This window comes from Budorcas taxicolor, chromosome 5 (genome assembly GCF_023091745.1).
Source record: "Budorcas taxicolor isolate Tak-1 chromosome 5, Takin1.1, whole genome shotgun sequence".
Classification (NCBI taxonomy): domain Eukaryota; kingdom Metazoa; phylum Chordata; class Mammalia; order Artiodactyla; family Bovidae; genus Budorcas; species Budorcas taxicolor.
Genome location: NC_068914.1, coordinates 73,441,527 through 73,467,172, shown reverse-complemented (window position 1 = coordinate 73,467,172; position 25,646 = coordinate 73,441,527). Strand labels below are relative to the sequence as shown.

General features: G+C 40.6%; 1 protein-coding gene across 3 annotated transcripts in view; it reads right to left on the bottom strand.

The window, feature by feature from the left end:
- TFCP2 (transcription factor CP2) overlaps nt 1–25,338 on the bottom strand; it is a 48,653-nt gene extending 23,315 nt beyond the window's left edge. For all 3 annotated transcript variants that reach the window (XM_052639589.1, XM_052639590.1, XM_052639591.1), the window contains exon 1: nt 25,107–25,338. In XM_052639589.1, the coding sequence (XP_052495549.1) occupies nt 25,107–25,228 (122 nt within the window). In that variant the 5' untranslated portion in view covers nt 25,229–25,338. The remainder of the gene's footprint in view (nt 1–25,106) is intronic.
- Between the last annotated feature and the right edge of the window lie 308 nt (nt 25,339–25,646).

Sequence of the window (25,646 nt, the reverse complement as noted above, 5' to 3'; positions counted from 1 at the left end):
GCCCCTATGCTGATAATCATGTTTCATTAAAAGTAAAGTCTGAGGAGGGAAACGGCCTTCTTCTCTATGCAAACTGCCTACACTTGAGAACTGTGCTTAGCTCTGAATGTGGAACTTTAAAAAGATTTTTAAAATCTAAGGAAATAGATGAGAATAAATGAGGGGATCTAACATTATGTTGTTTGAAGAGTAAGTCAAGGCAATGATGTTTGAAGCAAAGAAGTCTTGTTAGGTCTACCAAGAGATTCAATGATCAGTTTAGGACTGATCAGTTCAGAGTTGCCCTTATTTTAAACATTAAATTAGGCCAATCAAAAATAAACCACAAAGTCAATTAAATGGTTTTATTATTCTAAAAGGATGAAATGTCTTGAGCCTGCTCAAGTTATAGAAGCTGACTGGGATAGGCCTAGAAAGGCGATGTGTTATTAGAAAAGGCTATGCAGCATATAGTGCCCTCTAGAAGAAGAAACATCACAGGTTCACTGCGATTAGAGTCCAAAGCATATCACTCTGTATCATCTGCTACAGAAAGCAATGACCAAATGATAACTATAAAGCCTGTTTACTGGCTAGACCAACTGGCTTATAAACCTTCCTACATATTTTTACAATTTTTCATTTTTACCTTTGTGTATTCGCCATGACAAAACAAGTACTACACAAATCATAATAAAGGCAGAGATAACATCAAGGCATGCTAAATTTTCCTTATAACACATCCAAAGACTCATCAGTCTAGTTTTCCCTAACATAGATGATTCCTAAAAATTATATTCTTGGTAAAAGACATAAAAAGAGTTTCAATTCTTAAACAAAATCTACACTTTCTTTTGGCCAAAGATGATTCTAATGAATTCTACTTGGAACACACTCTTCTACTGCTAAACTATGTATGAACTAGCTAGCAAGTAGAACATGTTTCCTGAAGTATTGATAACTCCCTCTTTAAAAAGAAAACTTCAATCATTCATTCAAATATTTATTAAGTATCTACTAGCGTCAGACAGATTATTCTAAGTACTAAAAACTACGTATCAACTTTTAAAATAAAATTATTTTTCTTCTTTCCTATTTTTTTCTTTCTTTTGGACTTTTATGTTTCAGTGCTAAGTTGCTTCAGTCTGACTCTGCAACCCTGCGGACTGCTGTATGTAGCCCGCCAGGCCCCTCTGTCCATGGGATTCTTCAGGCAAGCAAACTGGAGTGGGTTGCCATGCCCTCCTCTGGGGGATCTTCCTGACCCAGGGATCAAACATACATCTCTTTTGTCTCTTGCATTGCCAGATGGGCTCTTTACCACTAGTGCCACCTGGGAAGCCCAAGAGCAGTCAATAAATGGTATCTCTTTTGTTGTTCTTGTTGTGCAGACGTTAAGTAGTGTCCAACTCTTTGCCCTCCCATGAACTACAGCATGCCAGGCTTCCTTGTCCTTCACTATCTCCCTGAGTTTGTACAAACTCATGTCCATGCCATCCAACCATCTCATCCTCTGTTGCCCCCTCTCTTCTCTTGCCCTCAATCTTTCCCAGCATTAGGGTCTTTTCCAAGGAGCTGGTTCTTCGCATCAGGTGGCCAAAGTATTAGAGCTTCAGCTTTAGCATCAGTCCTTAAAATGAATATTCAAGACTGACTTCCTTTAGGACTGACTGGTTTAGATCTCCTTGCAGTCCAAGGGACTCTCAAGAGTCTTCTCCAGCACCATAGTTCGAAAGCAGCAATTCTTCAGCACTCAGCCTTCTTTATGGTACAACTCTCACATCCGTACATCACTAATGGAAAAACTATAGTTTTGACTATATGGACCTTTGTCGATAAAGTGATATCTCTGCTTTTTAATATGCTATCTAGTTTGTCATTGCTTTTCTTCCAAGGAGGAAAGAGAAAACGAAAGTGTTAGTTGCTCAGTCGGGTCCAAGTCTTTGTGACCCGATGGACTGTAGCCTGCCAGGCTCATCTGTCCATGGGATTTTCCAGGCAAGCATATTGGAATGGGCTGCCATTCCCTTCTCCAGGGGATCTTCCTGACCCAGAGATCAAACCTGGGTCTCCCACACTGCAGGCAGATTCTTAAACATCTGAGCCACCAGGGAGGTTCAGGAGGAAGGGTCAATTTCCCTGGCTGCAGTCACCATCTGCAGTGATTCTGGAGCCCAAGAAAATGAAATCTGACAGTATCCACTTTTCCCCATCTATTTGCCATGAAGTGACAGGACTGGATGCCATGATCTTAGTTTTCTCAATGTTGAGTTTTAAGCCAGCTTTTTCACTCTCCTCTTTCACCTTCATCAAGAGGCTCTTTAGTTCCTCTGCACTTTCTGCCATTAAAGTGCTATCTGCTTATCTGAGGTTGTTGATATTTCTCCTGGCAACCTTGATTCCAGTTTGTGAGTCATCCAGCCCAGCATTTTGTATGATGTATTCTGCAAATAAGTTAAATACACAGGATGACAATATACAACCTTGACGAGTAATACTCCTTTCCCAATTTTGAACCAGTCTGTTGTTCCAGTCCAGTTCTAACTATTGCTTCTAGTTCTGCATACAGGTTTCTCAGGAGGCAGGTAAGGCGGTCTGGTATTCCCATCTCTTCAAGAATATTCCACAGTTTGTTGTGATCCACACAGTCAAAATCTTCACTGTAGCCAATGAAGCAGAAGCAGATTTTTTTTGTAATTGCTTTGCTTTTTCTATGATCCAGTAGATGTTGGCAATTTGATCTCTGGTTCCTCTACCTTTTCTAAATCCAGCTTGTACATTTGGAAGTTCTCAGTTCAAGTATTGCTGAAGCCTCGCTTGAAGATTTTGAGCATAATCTTGCTAGCATGTGAAATGAGTGCAACTGCGTACAGTAATTTGAACTTTCTTTGGCATTGCCTTTCTTTGGAATTGGAATGAAAACTGACCTTTACCAGTCCCATGGCCACTGCTGAGTTTTCCAAATTTGCTGGAAAACTTATTATTAATTTTTCTAACATAAAATTTATCACATTATTCCCCATTCTGTACTCACTTTTCCCTAAGCAGTCTACAACTTATTAAGTTCTTTTCATTTATATCTCACTTTTAGCTAAACAGTGGCTAGACAGTCCCTATCTAAGTGTAACAGGGCAACTGCTGAAACAGAGTTTGGTGAAAAAAATGAAAATAAGTAAAATCTAAATAACCCAAGTGTAGCCTTCAGTTTTACAAACCAGTAAAATTGGAAGAGATGTCATAATTAGGCTGCTAAATGTCCCTTTGGTAACTAATCTCCCGAAATGGTCTCTGATGATGGGTATCTCCGGGTATTCACACCCTTCAGTGGCTTCCTTACACCTTGAATCTGGGCTAGTGATTTGCTCTAACATAGGCAATGTATAGGAAATAGCTGTGTGCCAGCTCTGGCTTAGGAGCCAATCTTTAAGAAAGACTGTCAGCTTTCATTTTTGTGCTCTGGGGAACACTGAATCGCCAGGTAAGAAGTCTACCAGATTTCCCTGGTGGTACAGTGGGTAAGAATCCGCCTGCCTGCCCATGGAGGAGACAGAGGTTCAATCCCTGGTCCAGGAAGATTCCACACGCCATGGAGCAACTATTAATAAGCCCATGTGCCACAACTACTGAGCCCGCGCCCTAGAGCCCCGGAGCCTCAGCTACTGAGCACACCTGCCCGAGAGCCCGTGCTGCCACAGAGAAACCCGTTTATGACAACGGAGAGTAGCCCCCATTCACCACGACTAGAGAAAGCCCACAGCAAGGCAGACCCAGCACAACCAACAAATAAACCAGAAGTCTGCCTTCCTTGCTTTTATTTATTGGTTAGACGAGGTCTACATAAGAAGTCTGCCTACCCTGCTGGACTGCCCTTGTAGCTCAGTGAGTACAGAATCTACCTCCAATGCAGGAGACCCAGGTTCAATTCCTGGGTCAGGAAGATCCCCTGGAGGAGGAAATGGAACTCCACTCCGTATTCTTGCCTGGAGAATCCCATGGACAGAGGTACCCGGCTGGCTATAGTCCACTGGGTCGCAAGAGTCGGACACAACTCAGTGACTAAACCACCACCACCATCCTGCTGGAGAGATCACAGGGAGTGGCTAGTGGAGAGAGAGGCTCTGAGGCTACGTATGGAGCCAGGTGCAGGGGTGGGGGTGTAGGATGTGGTAGTGGTGGGGGTAATGCAGCCATCCCAGGGTCCCACAGAGCCTAGCGTTAGACTGGGATGTTCCAGCCCAGGCCCTAGATGACCACAGAACCTCAGCTGACACCACATGAGGCAGATCTGCACAATCAACCCTCAGATCCGTGAGAAGTCATAAATGGTTTCAAATCACTCCATCTGGGGAGTGGTTAGTTACGCAATAAGACAAAGAAAGGAACAGGCCCTTGTTCCAATGTTTCTAAAGAATTCTTTACAATAAAACTTCATAGTAGTGGTGGTTATATACAGGAAGATATTAAATCAACCTTTCTTAGAATAGCTCTATTTAAAAAACAACTCTCATCTAACTGCTTGAAAGTGAAAGTGAAAGTGAAGTCGCTCAGTCTGACTCTTTGCGACCCCATAGACTGTAGCCCAGGCTCCTCCGTCCATGGGATTCTCCAGGCAAGGATACTGGAGTGGGTTGCCATTTAAATACTATATTATCTACTTTAATAAACAAATTAAATTAAATTTGTTTAGTTAAACAAATACCCACAGAGAGTAAACAGATCGTACTCAACAAAAAATCATTCTTCTTTGAGCTCATCCTTATTGGGTCACTTTTGGCCCTCTCACTCTCTCTCATTTTTTAACTCATATAGTACATAACTCTCCAATGTAAAGCAACTAAGGATACTGCTAAATCTAACAGCCAACATATTCACACTGAAGATACCTTAAAAATTGTGGTCCAAATCTTGCTTTGTAAGTCAGAAAAAAATATTGGAAATATAAGATAGTTTTCAAGTCATCTTCTATCACATTTGTAGACTACATTACTAAATCAAAGATCTGTACGGAAGGCATATGAACATCACTAGCTCTCAACCTTAGCTGAATATTAAGAATCTCCTGGGGAGCTTTTAAAACTCCCTTCCAGGCCATATCCCATGCCAGCTAAATCTGAACTGGTGGGGGAGAATTTGGTGAGTTTATCTACTTAGTGCCGAGTCTAAGCCAAAAAAGGGTTTGATCTCAGTGTCATCTAGGATGACCAACTTTCTGCACCAAGACTCGACTTTACAGAGGACCTCAGCAAGCCATCTTGAAACATCAGCACTAAGGGTAAGGGAGTTTGTTCAGATTTGTGCAAATCCATCACCACTACTGGAGAGAAAGCACTCACCTTGACACTGAATTAGTAAATTTCTTTAAAACTTTTTTTTTCCCTTCATTTATTCAGCCAATAGTCTTTGACTCAGCTGGTAAAGAATCTGCCTGCAATGCGGGACCTGGGTTTGATCCCTGGGTTGAGAAGATCCCCTGAAGAAGGGAAAGGCTACTCTCTCCAGTATTCTGGCCAGGAGAATCCCACGGACTGTATAGTCCATGGGGTCACAAAGAGTCGGACACAACTGAGCAACTTTCACTAGTCTTTGAACACCTACTATGTTCTGGGCCCTCTTTTAGGTGGAAGAGATAGTAATAAACACGATATAGATAAGATCCTCTTACAGAGCAAAAAGCATCATTATCATCTAAATTTCTCTTTCTGCACATCAACAATCTTACTGTTCTACAAACAACTACCGTTTTTCTACATTCCAGTTCATTGCCCTTAAAGTACGACTAACACTTGAGGAAGCATAAATGAATTATTTAAAAATAAAGATTATATAACTCAAAGGGGCCTACTACATTTACAGTAGGTGTTTTATATACAATTCTGCCCTCGGTAGCTTAACTCTACGCTTCTGGAACTTCAAATCTGAACTTCAAACCTGGAACAGAGACTGTTCGGTGTGACCTCGAAACACAAGTGAGCTAGATAAATCCACCCCAAGTGGATTTTATGCGATGCTGTCTGTGAAAGAGAGATGGACCATCCAACAGGCTTTCTTTATGAACAGTGTTTCTAGACCTTTTTTCCCAGGTCTCAGTACTGGGCTTAAGGTTCCTTAAGCGCTTTAAGAATTGCTTCTGGGAATAAACCATTCTTCAGCACAGTTAGGAGAGATCAGAGATTTGAATTGTTGTCATTTATCAAGTACATCTCAAAGTTTCCCCCCAAATGAAGCTAATTTCTTTTCTCCCTCCAAATCTTTGAATTTCCCTCATTTCTACTTTGCTGAATAATTTGCCAATTACCATTTATTTCCTTCTTTAGCAATGTGTTATCTTCCTTTAACTTAGTCACTAAAAACTTCTTATTTCAAATCTGTCTAGAAGCTTTACTTATTTTTAGAGGCGGAAAAGAATCTGACCAATATCAGAATCAAATTTACTTTCAGGGAGCTTGTAAGATATTAAAAGTTTAATCAAAGAAATCAGAATCAGCAAAGCCCTACCTCAGGAGATTTGCCAGATATAGCCCTGCTTTCTCAGTTTTTTTCCTACATTACAGGATTAGCTCTTACAGCCTACAAATCTCATTAAAACACTGCTAATTGAAAACATCACCTGTGGCATGATTAGTACCAGGCTCTTTTATTAAATTTCTGAAATCACTGACTCTTCCCATTTAGGTGATGAATGACAACCATGGGTTATATATTCCAGAGAATCTGGCAGTTTTGATAGAAAAAATAGAGCTCCACTTTCAGTACTCAAAGATCTGATATCCAGCATTACACTATGGCCCACCTGTGAAGACCTTTTTGTTTGTTTTCCTGTGACTAAGGGAAACCACACTCAGCCCCTTATACTGCCAAACTTCAAAGCGTCTTTTCAGGTCCCAAATGTCTCCCAGTTCTTTTGATTTTCTTGTTTGCATGCAGTTAGACTTCCCTCCCTTTTCATTAGCAAGCGTCACTCACCACTGCTGGGGTTCTTATTCCTTGCCCATGCCATTCCCACTACCAAGCCTAGCTAGTCCCCCACTCCTCTCTGCAGTGAAAGACAGGCATTTTCCTGTTTGTTAATGCTTTAACCACTAATAACTTTCGGGGAAATCCTAAAAGTATCACAATACTTATCCTACAAAATGGCCAAAAGACTTTAGCTACCTCTCTCCCCTTTATGCTTACAGTGGCAGGGCTTATGAAAAGTTCTCTGCCTTATCCTTCAGACCACACCTTTGATGAAGGTCTTTTCTTCTAAAAGGGCCACATACTCCCTGGAAATGTCCCAAGTTAGGCCTGATGATGCAATTGAAGCAGAACTGCTTTTGCTCCCTTTCTTTTATAGACAGACAAGCAGATAGGTAAGTATGTAGATAGATGGATATACAACATGATAGATAGAGAATTAAACTGCAGTTCTAAGGATATGCAGAACAGAAGACACCCAGTTCACTAAGCCTCAATCCTTTTCAGGAACAATACCTAGCTTTTTATCATGATCCCCCAATCTACAGTCAAGAGTAACCTTTAAAAATGTAAATCTAAAATGTCACTACTCTGTTTACAATGCTTCGGAGGCTTCCCACTGAAATGTTGATAAAACACTAGCTCAACAGGGCACTCAAGGCCCTTCCAAACTGGATCCAGCCTACTTGTTCAGTTTCATCTCTCATTATACTTCTCATCTCTCTTTTCCCTCTTCTAACAATTCCAGCTGACAAAATATAGCTCCTTTCCCTTGCTCTAACTCCACTACCACCACTGATTTTTTACATGTCAATTAGCATTTAATTCACACAAGGAGCAACTGTGTCCCTCTCCTTATTTGCCAGTTGAAGAAACTGATGAAGTAATTTGAAATGTTAAAAAAATTTGCCCATGGTTAAATGGCTAGAAAATAGCAAATATAAATCTAAGTCTATTCATCCATTCATTCAATATTTTGTGAGCATTTTAGGCCTGGCACCATTTCAGGCAGCAAAGAAATAGTAAGCAAATTTTATCCAAGTTTTATCCTTCTTTATTATTACTCAATGCCTGGCATAAAGTTGCATTTGTTTAAAACATTCCTGAGGAAAATGTAATCAATTCAGTGATCCAAAGATATTTCTTAAGGTGATGCACACCAGCACTCTACACATGGCTATTTGTGCAAGTCATACTAATAGAATGATAGTATCAATGAACTGATTTCACTAAAAGGACTCAGGGCTTTTACAACAGTTGATTCCTCTGTCCATAAACTAAACTTCCAGACTGTTTTGCATCATTCAGGTCTCTGCTATACTGTCACATCCACAGAGAAACATTCGTGGTCACTCTACCTAAATAGATTCTATGCATTTCCATCAAGGCACTTCCTTGTCTATCTGTCTACCTACTTAGCTACTATATACCTATTTACTCCTCCTCATAAGAATGCAAGCTCCAAGAGTGCACAGACCTCTTTTGTTTTGTCACCCTAGTATTAACAAGGCCTGGCCATAGTAGGTACTCAATAAATATTGTTTAAATGAGTACCACAACAATAATAATAGGAATAGTAATAATCCCATTAGAAAATCCAGGTCTTTATAATTTAGGCTACTCAGCAAACATGACAGGGTTATACTTGTGGATGAATAGTCCAGAAAATGCTTCTATCATTTATTATGAAATCGCTATCGACAGGCGTCCCTGGTGGCTCAGCAGTAAGAATCCAGCTGCCAATGCAGAAGACACAGGTTTGATCCCAGGTCCAGGAAGACCCCGCATGCTGAAGAGTGAACTAAACCACAACTGCCGAGTCTGTGCTCCAGAGCTCTGGGACTGCAAGTACCGAGCCCTCGGGCTGCAACCACTGGAGCCCGTGTGCCGTAGAGCCTGTGCTCAGCAGCTAGAGGCGCAGCAGCGGGAATGAGACGCCCGTGCGCGGCAACCAGAGCAGCGACCACTCTCGGCAACTAGAGGAAAGCCCGCACAGCAACAAAGACCCAGCACAGCCGATAAATATACACAAATTAAAAAAAGCTGTCGAGCACTTGGCTGGCCATCACTCCTGCAAAGAGTTTCTGAGTCTTTCCATGTTACTTACAATTGCCTCTCCACACACAATTTTACTAATCAAATCTCTCATGCAATATTTCTAAGCATCTTTTAACAACCAAACCTACAAACCTACTTACTCATGAAACCATCTTCTTTTTTGCTCCTGATACAATGAAGGCAAAATTCTTTCTGCTGGAAAAGGCTAATCCTTACCCATGGAGTTAGAATCCACATGTTCCTAATTCCTAAAAACGTTATTCCTTTGACTGTCCCCATGCATGTACCATCAATCACCTTTTATTGGATTATAACCATTAGCACATACTCATGTTTGACTAGCTCTCATTCATAAAAAAAAAAATGTTCCCTCATCTCCCTTCAGCTACTACTACGCTTCTCTGTACCTTTCACAACTAAAATTATCTATATATATTCAGTGTCCATTTTCTCATCTCTGATTCTTTCCTCAAACCACGACAGGTAGGCTTTCACTCCTCATAAAAAGTGACTGTCGTGGTCACCAATGACTTCCTTGGAGCCAAACTCAACTGTCACTTCTCTGGGCTCATTTTACTTCAACCTTCAGCAGCATTCAACAGAGATCTAACTCCTACAGTGGCTACTCTCCTCGCTGGCCTCCTAATTTTCTTCCCACCTCACCAGCAATGCCTCCTCAACTGCCTTGTAGCAACCCTTCCTCCATAAAACTTCAGGATGTGATTTTGGCTCTTTTCTTTCTACACTCCCAGATGATCTCATTAATTCCCATATATTTAAATATCACAGTAATCTGATGACTCCCAAGCACACCTAGTTCCAGACTTCTGTTTTGAACTCCAGATCCCCTATTTAAATATCTATCTAATATTGCCTCTTTGATGTCTCTCCAGGATATCAAATGAGCCAGGTCCAAATGCGAACTTTCGATCTTCCTCCAAACCTTCCCAACCTACCATTCCACCCCCTATTCCTCCTTGTACCAGACGGCAAATGATTCATCCAAATGCTCAAACTAGAACACTTGAAGGCATCCTAGATCAATACTTTTTTCCTTATCTTCACGCCCATTAACAAGTCCTATCAATTTTTCTCTGTAAAATGTATCTTAAGTTCATCTTCTCTTCAGTGGAGTACAAGAATTAAGACAGGCTCTGAAGTTAGACACTAGAATTTAAATCAAAGCAATAATAACAGTTAGCATTTATTGAGCATTTACTGCTTGCCTAACATTGTTTTAATTATTTTACATGTCTTAATTTTTTTAATGTTCATAAGAACCTCATGAGGTAGGTACTATTATTATTTCTATTTTAAATCATAGCAACAGAGCTTAAGTAACTTGTCCAATCCTGAGAGACCCAGAATTCAAACTCCTAAATCTAGTTCCAGATCTCACTGTGGTAGACTGTCTCTTGGTAAAAAGACACTAGAGATAAGGAGATCAGGAGGACCTCCATGCAGGTGCAGTGGTTAAGACTCCGAGCTTCTACTACAACTGGCTTAGGTTTGATCCCTGGTTGGGTAACTAAGATCCTGCATGCCACACAGCATGGCCAAAAAAAAAAAAAAGCATAGATAGGGAGATCAGTTCAAAGATAAGGCAACAGTCTGGGTAAATAATAATGAAAGTCTAAACCAGTAATGAAAGTAGAAACATTTCAAATTTATGAAATCTTCAAGTAAGACCTAAACAGAGAGTTATAGAATGTTCAAGGGCTGAAAGACTGAATACGTTAAAGATGTCAATTTTTCCCAAACTGATCTACAGATTCAATCCCAGTCAATATCCTAACAGATTCAACTTGACAAACTGATTCTAAAACTTATATCAATTAGCAAAACCAAGAATAGCCAAGCTACTCCTTAAGAAGAAAAAACATAAAAGAGATTTACCCTGTCAGATATCAAACATTATTTCAAAGCTTTAGTAATTAAGATAGCATGGTGTTGATCAGATGGACAAATTAACCTAACAGAATACAGAATCCATTAACTGACTCCACATATACAAAAACCTATTTTATGACCGAGCTAGTATCACTGATCAGTGAAGAAAGGACGAACTTTTTAATAAACAATGTTGGAAAAATTGGATATCTACATGGGAAAAAATGAAATTGGATCAACACCCAATACAAAATACAATTTTAAAAAAACCAATTCTGGGAGTTCCCTGGTGGTGCAGTGGTTAGGCATTGGCATTTTCACTATTATGGCCTGCGTTCAATCCCTGGTTGGGAACAAACAACCTGCAAGCCACGTGGTATGACAAAAATATATATATCTAAATGGATTAAAGATTTAAGTGTAAAAAGCAAAAATGTAAAATGTTTAGAAGACAATAAAAAAGAATAACACTATGGTTCAGTGGTAGAGAATCTGCCTGCCAATTCAGGAGACATGGGTTTGATTCCTGGTCCGGGAATATCCCACATGCCCTGGGGACAATTAAGCTCATGCGCCACAACTGCTGAGCCCTGGAACTGCAACTACTGAAGCCCGCATGCCTGAGAGACTGCGCTCCATAACAAGAGAAGCCTAGCCAATGGAGAGCCTGTGCGCTGCAACTAGAGTAGCCCTGCTCTCCAAAACTAGAGAAAGCTCATGCAGCAACGAAGGCCCAGCACAGCCAGGAAAACAAGAATAACTCCACGGCCTTAGACTAGGGAAGAATTTCCTAGACATTAAAATTATATACCATAAAGGAAAGGACTGATCAACTACAATATACCAAATTAAAACCTTTGGAACCAGTGACACATAAAATGAAATTACAAGCCATAAATTGGGAGAAGATGACAGCTATACAAATAAAGACAAAAGATGACGATCAAAATATATTCTAAATTACTATAAAGACTAGTGATGAAAGGAAAATCAGAACACCAATTTGTGTATCCAAAGTCCCAAATGAGGATTTCCCTGGTGGTCCAGTGGTTAAGAATCCACCTGCCAACGCAGGGAACACGACTTTGATCCCTGGTCTGGGAAGATTACACATGCTGCGGGGTAACTGCCCACGTGCTGTGACTACTGAAGCCCACTCACCTAGAGTCTGTGCTCCAGAGCAAAAAGAGCCACCACAATGAGAAGTCGGCGCACCGCAATGCAGAGTAGACACCGCTAGCTACAACTAGAGTAAGCCTGCATGCAGCAACCCAGAGCAGCCAAAATTAAAATTAAATATATAAAATTATTTTTAAAAATGACTTTTAAAAAGTCCCAAAAGGGGACTTCCCTGGTGGTCAGTGGTTAAGACTTTGCCTTCCACTACAAAAGGTGCAGGTTCATCTCTGGTCAGGGCACTAACATCCCACATACCTCAACATCAAAAAATCAAAATATAAAACAGAAACAATATTGTAACAAATTCAACAAAGACTTAAAAAAAACAGTCCCAAATGAATTTTTCTCCCAGATTCTAGCCTGATGATGCATAGTAGAAGTCAACCTCTGGCTACAACTGGAAACTACTGCCAGCAAGCTAGATAAAGGCAGGAGATAAGAGGAGGTGGAAAAAAGAAAAGGAATGTAACAAGTGGGATAAGTAAGGAATGGCAACATTATTGGGTTGTAGGTCAACTTCCATTAGAATTAAAAGAGGGCAAGAAAACTAAGACAGCAAAGAAACATCTACAGACCTTTAGGAACAAAACCAACAAATGGGATAGGACAATTTTAAAAGATGTGGGAAGTTAGCCAGCAACAGATTATGCAGTAGAGACTTTTTCCCCAAAATTATGCAGTACTTCAGACTTATAAAAAGGTTAAAAAAAAAAAAAGTACAACAAATACCTGTGTATATACAACTTAGCTTCAGAAATAGAGTATTTATAGTTAAAGCCCTCTGTTTATTCCTCAGTTATATCCCTCAGTCAACTCCAAGAGGCAAGAGTATCCCAAACTTGAAGATAAACATGCTTAGTCATTTCTTTGTATTTTTACAGTGAGGTCATTTTTTAAAAAGTAGTGGATAAATTTTGTGACAAATAAAGGGATTTCATCTAAATACAATGTCCATCATAAAAGACTCAGAATGAAGGGGAAAGGAAAGGAGCGGGATCAACTCTTAAGACAAAGAGATGAAGATTTAGAAGGCAGCTGAAGGGGGAAAAGTGAAAGTAAACAGTACTGGAAAAGCAGCACAACAAAAAAGAACAAAAATCAGTGTCAATGGAAACAGTGGCCTCAGATAATATCAATAACCTCAGATATGCAGACGACACCACCCTTATGGCAGAAAGTGAAGAACTAAAGAGCCTCTTGATGAAAGTGAAAGAGGAGAGTGAAAAAGTTGGCTTAAAGCCAAACATGCAGAAAACTAAGATCATGGCATCTGGTCCCATCATTTCATGGCAATAAGATGGGCAAAGAGTGGCTGACTTTATTTTTTTGGAGGGGGCTCCAAAATCACTGCAGATGGTGACTGCAGCCATGAAATTTGAAGACGCTTGCTCCTTGGAAGGAAAGTTATGACCAACCTAGACAGCATATTAAAAAGCAGAGACATTACTTTGCCAACAAAGGTCCATCTAGTCAAGGCTACAGTTTTTCCAGTAGTCATGTATGGATGTGAGAGTTGGGCCATAAAGAAAGCTGAGTGCCAAAGAATTGATGCTTTTGAACTGTGGTGTTGGAGAAGACTCTTGAGAGTCCCTTGGACTGCAAGGAGATCCAACCAGTTCATCCTAAAGGAAATCAGTCCTGGGTGTTCATTGGAAGGACTGATGTTGAAGCTGAAACTCCACTACTTTGGCCACCTCATGCGAAGAGCTGACTCATTTGAAAAGATCCTGATGCTGGGAAAGATTGAAGGTGGGAGGAGAAGGGGACGACAGATGATGAGATGGTTGGATGGCATCACCAACTCAACGAACATGAGTTTGAGTAAACTCCGGGAGTTGGTGATGGACAGAGAGGCCTGGCGTGCCGCAGTTCACGGGGTCGCAGAGTCAGACACAACTGAGCAACTGAACTGAACTGAACTTGCCTTTGAAACAGAAAAGAGAGTGAGTTCAGTACATTCACTCAACGGATCAGCAGCTATTTTTTAGACACTCTTCTGAGGTACTAGGGATATAGCAGAAATCAGAACAAAGTCTCTGCCTTCAAGGAGCATTTATTCTAGTCGGGGAAAGAGGTAAGCAAATAAATAACTCATCAGATATTGGGGAAAAGACAAAAACGACTAGCGAAGGCAAAGTGCTGGTGAGAGGAAGGAGGTGCCTGCTATGTTCTTTGAAGGTAGTGAGAGATGGCCTCTCTGATAAAGTGATATTTAGGCAGAAAGCAATGGCACCCCACTCCAGTACTCTTGCCCGGAAAATCCCATGGGTGGAGGGGCCTAGTAGGCTGCGGTCCACGGGGTCGCTAAGAGTCAGACACAACAGAGCGACTTCACTTTCACTTTTCACTTTCATGCATTGGAGAAGGAAATGGCAACCCACTCCAGTGCTCTTGCCTGGAGAATCCCAGGGACGGGGGAGCCTGGTGGGCTGCCGTCTATGGGGTCGCACAGAGTCAGACATGACTGAAGTGACTTAGCAGCAGCAGGCAGAAACCTAAAGGAAGTGAGGAATGTATAAGTCTTATCTCAGGAGGAGTTACAGCAGATACAAAAGGCCCCGAGGTGGGAGTGCACGTAGCACTTGAGGGACTGTAAGAAGGCTAGATGTGGCTGGGGTCAGCAGCAAGGGGAAGAGTCGATATGGACAAGATACAGAGGCACCACAGGTGGAACAATGCCAGAACTGAACCTTCTATTCAAAGTGAGATGCAAAATCACTGGAGAGTTTTTAGGAGAAAAGTAGCACAATCTGATCTACATTTCAAGTAAGACAATCATATAATTTATCATTCAAACAGGGACACTTGGGTGAGTGAAGGAGGGTGCTATCAATAGTTACGTTAGGACAAAAGGCTTGTTACAAGACTTTCATTTTAAAAGGCTGCTATGTGGAGCCAACTTGAAGGGGTTCCTCCAGCCAAATCTGGAACTGATCAAAATATATCGTGATAGTATCAATAAATGATTACAATCTATTAAGTAATGAGGCTATACTGATAAAAATAAGAAGTTCATTTTTTTTTAAGTGATACAGATATATACATATATTTCATATTCTTTTCTATTACGGTTTTTCACAGGATACTGACTACAGTTCCCTGCGCTATATATACTGTAGGGCCTTGTTGCTTATCCAGCATATATAATAGTTTGCATCTGCTAATCCCAAACTCCTAACACTGCCCTCCCCCTGCCTCTGTCCCCTTGGCAACCACAAGTTTGCTCTCTGTGAGCCTGCCTCTGTTCATCTGCGTCGTATTTTGGATTCTACATATAAACGGTATCATGTGGTATTCGTCTCTTCCTGACTTACGTTGCTTAATATGATAATCTCTAGGTCCATCCATGCTGCCACAAATGACATTATTTCACTTTTTATGGCTGAGTAATATTCCACTGTGCACATACATACCACATCTTCTTTATCTGTTCACCTGTAAGACATTCTTAAGCTGTGTCCATGTCTTGGCTATTATAAATAGCACTTCTATGAACACAGGGGTACGTGTATGTGGAAAAGCTCTTTCATACAAAACCAACGAACATATTTAGAAGGAAAGGCACAGTTAGAAAATCATCTATTAGCAACCATCGTAACGACAGCTGATTAAGGCAAGAATAAACACTAAAATTGATAGATGAAAGTTTGAAAAGTAATAGGATAGTTACATAGTCTCAATGTATCTCCCCACAAGATATTTATCAATTACAAAAGACAATAAATTTCCAAAAAAGAAAATTGGTATACGTCACCTTCATGAGACGGCCAAAGTTGACACTGCCAGGAATAGAATCGATCAAGCATGTGCTGTGTAATATGATGGGGCTTCCCAGGTGGGGTTAGTGGTAAAGAATCTGCCTGCCAATGCAGGAGACACAGATTTGATCCCTGGGAAGATCCCCTGGAGAAGGAAATGACAACTCTAGTATTCTTGCCTGGGAAATTCCACGGACAGAGAAGCCTGGTAGGCTATAGCCTACGAGGTCATAAAGGAGTCAAACACAACTTAGCAACTAAAAAACAACAATGTAACATGATACACAGAGAACTCAGCATCACTACTTAGGTTCAGTTCAGTTCAGTCGCTCAGTCGACAACTCTTTGCCACCCCAGGCCTCCCTGTCCATCACCAACTCCTGGAGTTCACCCAAACTCATGTGCATCGAGTCGGTGATGCCATCCAGCCATCTCATCCTCTGTCGTCCCCTTCTCCTCCTGCCTCCAATCCCTCCCAGCATCAGGGTCTTTTCCAATAAGTAACTCTTCTTAGGTATTACTACCCAAAGTGCATAAACTGAGGGCTTCCCTGGTGGCTCAGTGGTAAAGAATCTGCTTGCCAATGCAGGAGACTCAGGTTCGAACCCTGGATCAGGAAAATCCCCTGGAGGAGGAAATGGTAACTCACTCCAGTATTCTTGCCTGCAAAATCCCACGGACAGAGTAACCTGGCGGGCTACAGTCCATGGGCTTACAAAAGAGTCAGACATGACTCAGCAACTAAACCACAAAGTGTATAAACTGAATTTAATCATAAGGAAACAACAAACCTAAATTGAGGAATATTCTACAAAATAACTGGCTTGTACTCATCAAACTGTCAGTGCCATGAAAATACAATGAAAGACTCTGGAGCCATTCTAGATTAAACGAGACAAGAAAGACAAGTCAACTGAATCAACACATAATCTTGGATATTCCTCTGTTATAAAGGACATGACTGAGACAACTGGCAAAATGTGAAAAAGTTTCATGGGTAGATAATAGCATTGTGTCAGAGTCAGGTTCCTGATTTTGATCATTGTACTGTGGTTATGTAAGAGAATTTCTTGTTTCAAAAGATGACACAGTGAAGTATTTAGGTGTTAAGCGGCATCATATCTGTAACTCAGGCAGTTCAGAAAAAAAATCACTGTAGGTGTGTGGAGAGAGATGGGGAAAGATAAAGCAAATTTAGTAAATGTTAACATTTAAGAAATCTGGTTGAAGGGTATGCACAAATTCTTGGACTGTTTTTGCAAATCTTTCACAAGTCTGAAATTATTTTTTATTCAAATGAACAAAATACCCACACACTTACAAAGGTTTCAGTGTAGAGAACAGATTAGGTGGGGGGATGGTGGTGAGTGCAGAGTTAGAAACAGAGCTGAACCAATTAAAAGGCTATTGTAGATTAAGGACAGGGGTCATGGAAGATAGCAGAGTAGGAAGCTCTAGGAATTGGTCTTTCACCAAAAGAACTGAGCTGGCAAGAAATGCCTGAGGCAATTATTTTGAAACTCTGGAATCTCGTCAACACTTTCAGCATCCAAGGGAGTGCTTGATGAAGAAAGAGGCTGGTAAGTTTTAGTTAATTTCAGCATTTGGCATGGTACCTATCATTTTTCAGCTCCCAGTCCCATGGCAGGAAGCAGTGGTAACAATAAATAGCCCAAGATCCTACTGTAGCTTGCTGGTGCTAGGATGTGCAATATGGATCTTGTCTCAAGGTTATGTGTCTTTTTTTTTCCTTTTTGCCACCCTGCTCAGCTTGCAAGATCTTATTTCACCAGTCAGGGCTTGAACCTGGGCCATGGCAGAGAAACCTCAGAATCCTAACTACTAGGCCATGAGGGAACTCCCAGAGTTTTGTGTCTTGATCACTGTTTTTGATTGCTGAGGAGCTGGCAAAGAGGCTCACCACTGTCTCAGCCCATGGCTGAAGTAGCTTCCCTAGCAAAATGAGACAAAGAGATTTAAAGATAGAACATTCTTTTTTCCCCCTTTTCTCTTCTTATTGGATCCAGGCATTTAAGGAAATCTTTGTCAAGTCACTGATAGGGTGGACATAATGACATAACAGAAGAGACTTTGGTGACTATATAGAGCAATGAATATACTCTCTACAAAAAAAAGTTTAGAGAAGTCACTAAATAAACAATTTCAGCTTTCATTCAGTAACAACAGTAATCTCTAGGGAGGGAGCAGAATCTGACTTCCAGAGTTACCATATTATAATACTCAAAATGTCCAGTTCTCAACAAAAAATTACAAAGCATATAGACACATGAAAAAATGCTCAACATTGCTAGTTATGAGAAATATTAAAATCAAAACCACAATGAGGCATCACCACACACCAGTCAGAATGGCTGTCATCAAAAAGTCTATAAACAATAAATGCTGGAGAGGGTATGGAGAAAAAGGAACCCTCCTACATTGTTGGTGGGAATGTAAATTGGTGCAGCCACTATGGAAAAGAGAATGGAGGTTTCTCAAAAAACTAAAAATAGAACTATCATAAGATCCAGCAATCCCACTTCTGGACATATATCCAGAAAAGAAAAAACTTTAATTCAAAAAAGCACATGTACCTCAATTTTCATAGCAGCACTGTTTACAAAAGCCAAGACATGGTAAGAACTCAGGTACCAATCAACAGATGATTGATTGGTTTGAGAGGATGTGACATATATATCACACACATATATATATCAAAACATATATAAAACAATGGAATATTATATATATATACATATATACACTAATGGAATATCACCCAGCCATAAAAAAGAATGAAATACTGCCATTTGCAGCAACATGGATGAACCTGTAGAATATTATACTAAGTGAAATAAGTCAAAGACAAATACTGTATGGTATCACTTATATGTGGAATCTAAAAAATTATACAAATAAATCTATATACAAAATAGACTCACTAAGAAAACAGACTTTAGGTAGCAAAGGGGAAAGGGAGGAAGGAGGGGTGAATCAGGAGTATGCAATTAACAGATTCAAACTATACATAAAATAGATAAGCAACACAGATTTACTGTATTACACAGGGAAGTACATTCAATACATTATAATAACCTATAATAGAAAATAATCTGAAATATATATATGTATAACTGAATCATTTTGATGCATACCAGAAGCAAACACAATATTATAAATCAACTGCACTTCCCCTGTTGTAAATTACAAAGCATACAAAGACACAGCTGCAGTGAGTAGGGGCTACTCTTTCTAGAGACGAATAGGCTTCTCACTGCAGTGGCTTCTCTTGCTGTGGAGCGCAGACTCTAGGTGTGCAGGCTTCAGTGACAGCTGCAGCTTGTGAGCTCTAGAACATGGGCTCAGTAGATGTGGTGCATGGGCTTGGCTGCTCCATGGCTTGTGAAACCTTCCCAGACCAGGGATCGAACCCATGTCCCCTGCATTGGCAGGCGATTTTTATCCACTGTACCAACAGGAAAGTCCCTCACACCATTCTAACTCAAACTCTTTCCAAAAAGGGGGAGGAACACTTCCTAACAGTCTCTGATACCAAAAGCCAGAAAAGGATACAAGAACAGTACAGACCAATATCCCTTATGAATAAAGACACAAAAATCCCCAACAAAATACTACCAAACTGAATCCACTGGTACATTAAAATGATTCTAAACTATGACTAAGTGAAATTTATCTCAGAAGTGTAAGGATAGTTCTGATAAGGAAATTCCAATGTAATACCCCATATGATCATTTTGATAGAAAAGGCACAGGACAAAATTCAACATCCTTTCATGAAACATTGAAAACCACCTTTGAAGTCACTATGCTAAGTGAAAAAATAGCAATCCCAATAACCTCCAGGGCTTCCCAGGTGGCGCTAGTGGTAAAGAATCTGCCTGCCAGTATAGGAGATGGAAGGGATGCGGGTTTGATTCCCTGAGTCAGGGAGATCCCCTGGAGTAGGAAATGCTGTATTCTGTCAGTATTTCCTGGAAAATTCCATGGACAAAGGAGTCTGGTGGGCTACAGTCCATAGGGCCACAGAGAATCAGACACAGCAGAGCAACTAAGCATATAATAACCTCTAAAAGAATAAAATATGTAGGAATAAATTTAACCAAGGATGTGGAAGACTTGTACATTGAAAACTACAAAACACTGCTTAAAGAAATTAAAGATGACCGAAATAAATGGAAAGACACCCCATGTTCATGAACTGATAAACCTGGTATTATTAAGATGGAAATACTCCCAAAGCTATCTACAGATTTAATGAAATCCCTATCAAAATCCCAATGGCCTGTTTTGCAGAAACAGAAAGGCTTACCTTCAAATTTGTATGGCACTACAAGGGGCCCTGAATAGCAAAAAACAATAATGGAAAAGAAAAACAAAATAAGAGAAATCACACTTCCCAATTTCAGAGCTTTTTTTTACAAAGCTACAGTAATCAAAATAGTGTGGTACTGGCAAAAAGATCTATCAACCAATGCAACAGAATCGAGTCCACAAATAAATCCTTACAAGTATGGCCACTTGATTTTCAATGGGACTACAAAGAACATTCAATGGAAACGAACAAATGGCTGGGACAACTGGCTATCCAAATACAAACAAATGAAGCTGGACCCCTATCTCACTTTAAATTAAGATTAACTCAAAATAGATCAATGACCTAAACATAAGAGCATAAAGTATAAACTCCTAGAAGAAACCACAGGGTAAATAGCCATAACTTGAATTTAGCAACAGATTCTTAAGAGCTGGCATCAAAAGCATAAAGCAACAGAAGGAATAAATTGGACTTCATAAAAAGTAAACACAGTTGGGGACATCCTTGGTGGTCCAATGACTAAGAATCTGGATTCCCAATGCAGGGTTCCAGGTTCAATCCCTGGTCAGGGAACTAGATCCCACTTCCTACAACTAAGAGTTTGCATACTGCAAGTAAGACCCGGCACAGTCAAAAACAATAATAAATAAAAATAAACATTTTTTAAAAATTAAACACTTTGGTGAATCAAAGAACATTGTCAAGAATGTGAAAGACAGCACGTAGAATTGGAGAAAGTATCTACAAACCACACATCTGATAATAATCTTGCTGTAGCTGCTGTTTAGCCCCTAAGTCATGCCTGACTCTCCTGTGACCCCATAGAGTGTGGTCTGCCAGGTTCTTCTGCCCACGGGATTTTCCAGACAAGAATACTGGAGTGGGTTGCCATTTCCTTCTCCCAGGCATCTTCTCCACCCAGGGATCAAACCCACATCTACTGCAATAGGAGGAGGATTCTTTACCACTGAGCCACCTGGGAAGCCTATCGATCTAGTAATCAGAATACACAAAGAACTCTTCAACTCAACAATGTGCAAACAACCCAATTTAAAACTGGGCAAAGGACTCAAATGGGCTTCCCTTGTGACTCAGCTGGTAAAGAATCTGCCTACAATGCAGGAGACCTGGGTTTGATACCTGAGTTGAGAAGATTCCCTGCAGAAGGGAAAGGCTACCCACTCCAGTATTCTGGCCTGGAGAATTCCATAGACTGTATAGCACAAGGGGTTGCAAAGAGTCGGACACGACTAAGCAACTTTCACTTTCACAAAGGACCCTTTTCCAAAGAAGACACATGAATGGCCAACAAGCACATGAAAAGATGTTCAACATCATGGTCATCAAGGGAATGCAAAACAAATAATATCAGATCCTAGTTCACACTCACTGGGAGACTTTAATTTAAAACACAGAAAACAAGTATTGATAAGGATGCAGAGAAATATGACCCCTTGTACATTGCAGGTGAGAATGCAAAATGGTTTAGCTGTTGTGTAAAACAGCTTGGCAGATCTTGAAAAAGTTAAGTATACACTACACACCTTTTAGGATGGCCAAAATCCAGAACAATGACACCACCAAATTCTGACAAGCTGTGGAGTAATACCAGAACCCTCTCATTGCTGGTAGGAATCAAAATGGTACAGCCACTTTGGAGGATGGTTTGGCAGTTTTTTACAAAACTAAACATACTCATACCATATGATCCAGTAATGGCATTCCTTGCTATCTGCTCAAAGATGAAAACCATCTGCACAGAGATGTTTATAACAGCTTTATTTATAATGCCTAAGCTTGGATGCCACCAAGATGCCCTTCAGTATTTGAATGGATAAGTAAACTGATACAAAAATATATTATTCAGTGCAACCCCCTGGACACCAGGCTTCCCTGTCCTTCACTATCTAGTCAACCACTAATCTACTTTCTGTCCCTATAGATTTGCCAATTCTGGACATTCCCAAGAAACAGAATCATATGTAGTCTTTTGTGACTGGCTGCTTTTATTCAGCATGTTTTCAGAGAACTTCCTTTAATTATAAAGTGTGTGCCATGTATTAAGACGTAAGGAAAAATTATGGAGACTATTAAAGGACCACTTATGAAAATAATGGGCTTCCCTGGTGACTCTGAGGTTAAAACCTCCGCCTGCAATGCGGGAGACCTGGGTTCGATCCCTGGGTCAGGAAGATCCCCTGGAGAAGGAAATGGCAACCCACTCCAGTATTCTTGCCTGGAGAATCCCATGGACGGAGGAGCCTGGTAGGCTACAGTCCACGGGGTCGCAAAGAACCAGACACGACTGAGCGACTTCACTTTCACTTTATGAAAATAATATAGTTAATGAATGCAATGGCAGATGAAGAATCAAAACATCCAACTAAGGTAAATCATTTATAAAGTATAAACCAACAGATGTATAAATGAAACCGTTTTAAGATGTAGTAGAAATAAGCAAGTCAGGGTAAAACAAATATGTTAGGAAAATATTTTATAAAACAAACTGCTGTTGGGACTTCCCTGGTGGTCCAGGGGTTGGCAGTCCACCTGGCAGTGCAGGGGACACAGATTCGATTCCTGGTCCAGGAGAATCCCACATGCCTTGGGGTAGCAGGGACTGTGGGCCACAACTGTTTGGGCCTGCCCTCTGAACTACTAAGGCCTGCAGTGCCCTAGGGCCCAAGTTCTGCATCAAGAGAAGCCATCGTAAACAGATGCCAGCACATTGCTACTAGAGAGTAGGCCCCGCTCACCCCAGCTATAATACAAAAGCCCTCCCACAGCAACAAAGACCCAGAGCAGTCAAAATAAATAAACACATAAAAATTCTTTTAAAAATTGCTGTCAGAGAGATTTCCCTAACAAAGATTTCGGAAAAGCAATCACAAGTTTAGTTAAAAGAAGAAAAAGGGAGAGCAAAGAATCATTGTCTTTGAGAATAAAACCTCCTCCAATCAGTGTTTCTCAAAATGTGAGCCATGGACTACATGCATCAAAATCACCGAAGAACTTGCTTGTAAAAAATCAGATTTTTAGTCTGTGCCCCAGACAATCACCAAAGATGGGATGCTGGAAACTATTTTTTTATAAGTTTCCAGATGACTCTCATAAATACTACAGTTTGAGAACTAATATCTATTTAACACAAATTAATGCAAATGATTAAATGTATGTTAGAGACAAGAGAAAATCATGACAATAGCAAAGTGCACGAAAAAGAGGAAGGTGAAAGAGGACAAAGAAAAGAATACTTGAAAAACATTTTTTACACATTGTGCTACTGAGAAAAAACAAAGTGATGTTTGAAAACTATTGTGGATTTAATGTTGGAAAAAATTCCAAACATGTAAATATACAAGGCATTCTACTAATACATGTGAGGAGCACTCAGGGTATGAATAGGAAAGCATTCATAAATGTAAGGTAAGGTCACATGGTAGAGAGAGCACACAGTTGATACCCAAATGTTTGCTAATGATGTTAAACTATTTTTATACCAAGTACAGCTATATTCAATTATCTCCATCCTTAACTGTGATAACCTAGACGGAACTTAACTTTTTGTGGTAGTAATCTTTATACAAACACCTCCATAAATTGTCAAATATTATGTCAGTACTGACGCACAAGCTCAGGGTCAGGACATTTACTTTCAGACCAAGTTAATCTCTATTTTTATGGTAAGACTTATTTTAACAAGAACAGACAAAATTAAATTTCTCAAGGCTAAGAGCACTGCATGATAGAACTCAAATTTCCGTGAAAATTAATAAAATATGTATTCAAGGATGGCCTTCATTATTCTAACTGTAAGCAAAGATTTCTGAAAATGAAGTATTAAGTTCTAACTCATAATTTTACTTCAGTGAGGAAAGTTCACTTTGGCTTAGCAGGGTTAAAGAAAGGAAGTTCACTTTTATAATTCTCAAAGATGCTCACTAACAGAATACAAAATTTGCCCACTTTCACCATAAAAGGCATCCTCCCATTATAAGCTCATAAACCTAATTAAGAGTGCTAAATTCTAAAGTTTCCTTGACTCACTTATTTAGATTAAGCTTATTATCCATTTGGAAACCCAGTTATATTCCATCAAACATTAAGAAGCAGATGTTTCAACATTTCCAGACTTGGCTCTTGCACATCTTTTAAATGAAACAAACTATATTGGGGGAATGAAGTTCCTAAGGCATGCAAATAAATTACATGGCAGGTTATGTTGCTTTCACAGGAGATTTTTATTTATTATCAACATTTGGCTTGATACATGTAGGTCTAGAAGCATCTAAAAGTTCTTGTTGACACTTTTTCATTTCACAGCTTATGTTTCAAAAGTCAGAAACCCCAGAATTAAGTAAAGCCTGAAACCTGGTTAAAATACAGATGTGTGGACTTAGGATCTCACATTTCTTCCCCAAAAGCAGTCAACCAATATTTATCATTAAGTCCCAACTCCCTAAACATCTCACATGTTCAATGTGGCCTCTTACTCACACAAGTCCAGTGCAACCTACCCACACGTACGTACGTACGTACACACACACACAGACACACAGACAGACAGACACACACACACAGACACACACAGACACAGACACACACACACAGACACACACACAGACACACACAGACACACACACAGACACACACACAGAGACACACACAGACACACACACACCCCCCCACCCCCCAAGTCTCCAAATCACCCACACTGGCACAACAGCCTCTCAACATTCACTTGGTTGCTAATCAAGAGCCATTCTTCTTGACACTTCCATAATCTCTTTTTCCATTTCTACCACAATGCTCACCACTCAAAAGAGAAACAAGTTCCTTTTCTCTAAACGCGGAGAGCTTCTCTAACCCAACACACCTCTTTTCCTCCCCCGTTATTCTCTATCCTGCCTTTGTTACTCAGAAGGTGCAGGGTCTGGGAAAATCTCACTCACCTCATGCTATAGGCACCAGCACCCAGTTCCTGGCCGATCCCGGATAGACTAGCATCAAAGTCCTGCACCAGCCCGGATTCAATCACCTCATCGGCCAGAGGCAGCTTCAGAGCCCAGGCCATTCTGGCTCCTTCCTTGCCCCAGGAGACAGTTTCTTGTACAAAGGCGAGTAGCGTGATTCTACCCAACCGGGGCAAGACTGCAAGACTGTAGAAAACTCCAAACCAAGATCTCCCACGCAGCACCCACCAAGCCACCCCCAAGCCCCACCCACACTGCCCACACAATTAATCTCCCGTACCCTTGGCTCTTCGCTCTCGGCTGCCCCGACTTCCAAAATCCCTCCCCCGCACCCAGGTCTCTAGAGCACGAGGGCCCTTTGGCTTAACTCTTCCAGACTATCCAGAGGCAACCCTGGACTCCTCGCACTCTTTTTGGGATCTCCCCTTGAGCTCGCGGTGGTCACTCGCTGTTTTCCAAACAAACCAGCAGCAGCGACCCGCTGCCTAGCCGGCACTCCCACGCCGCTTTAGCACCTTT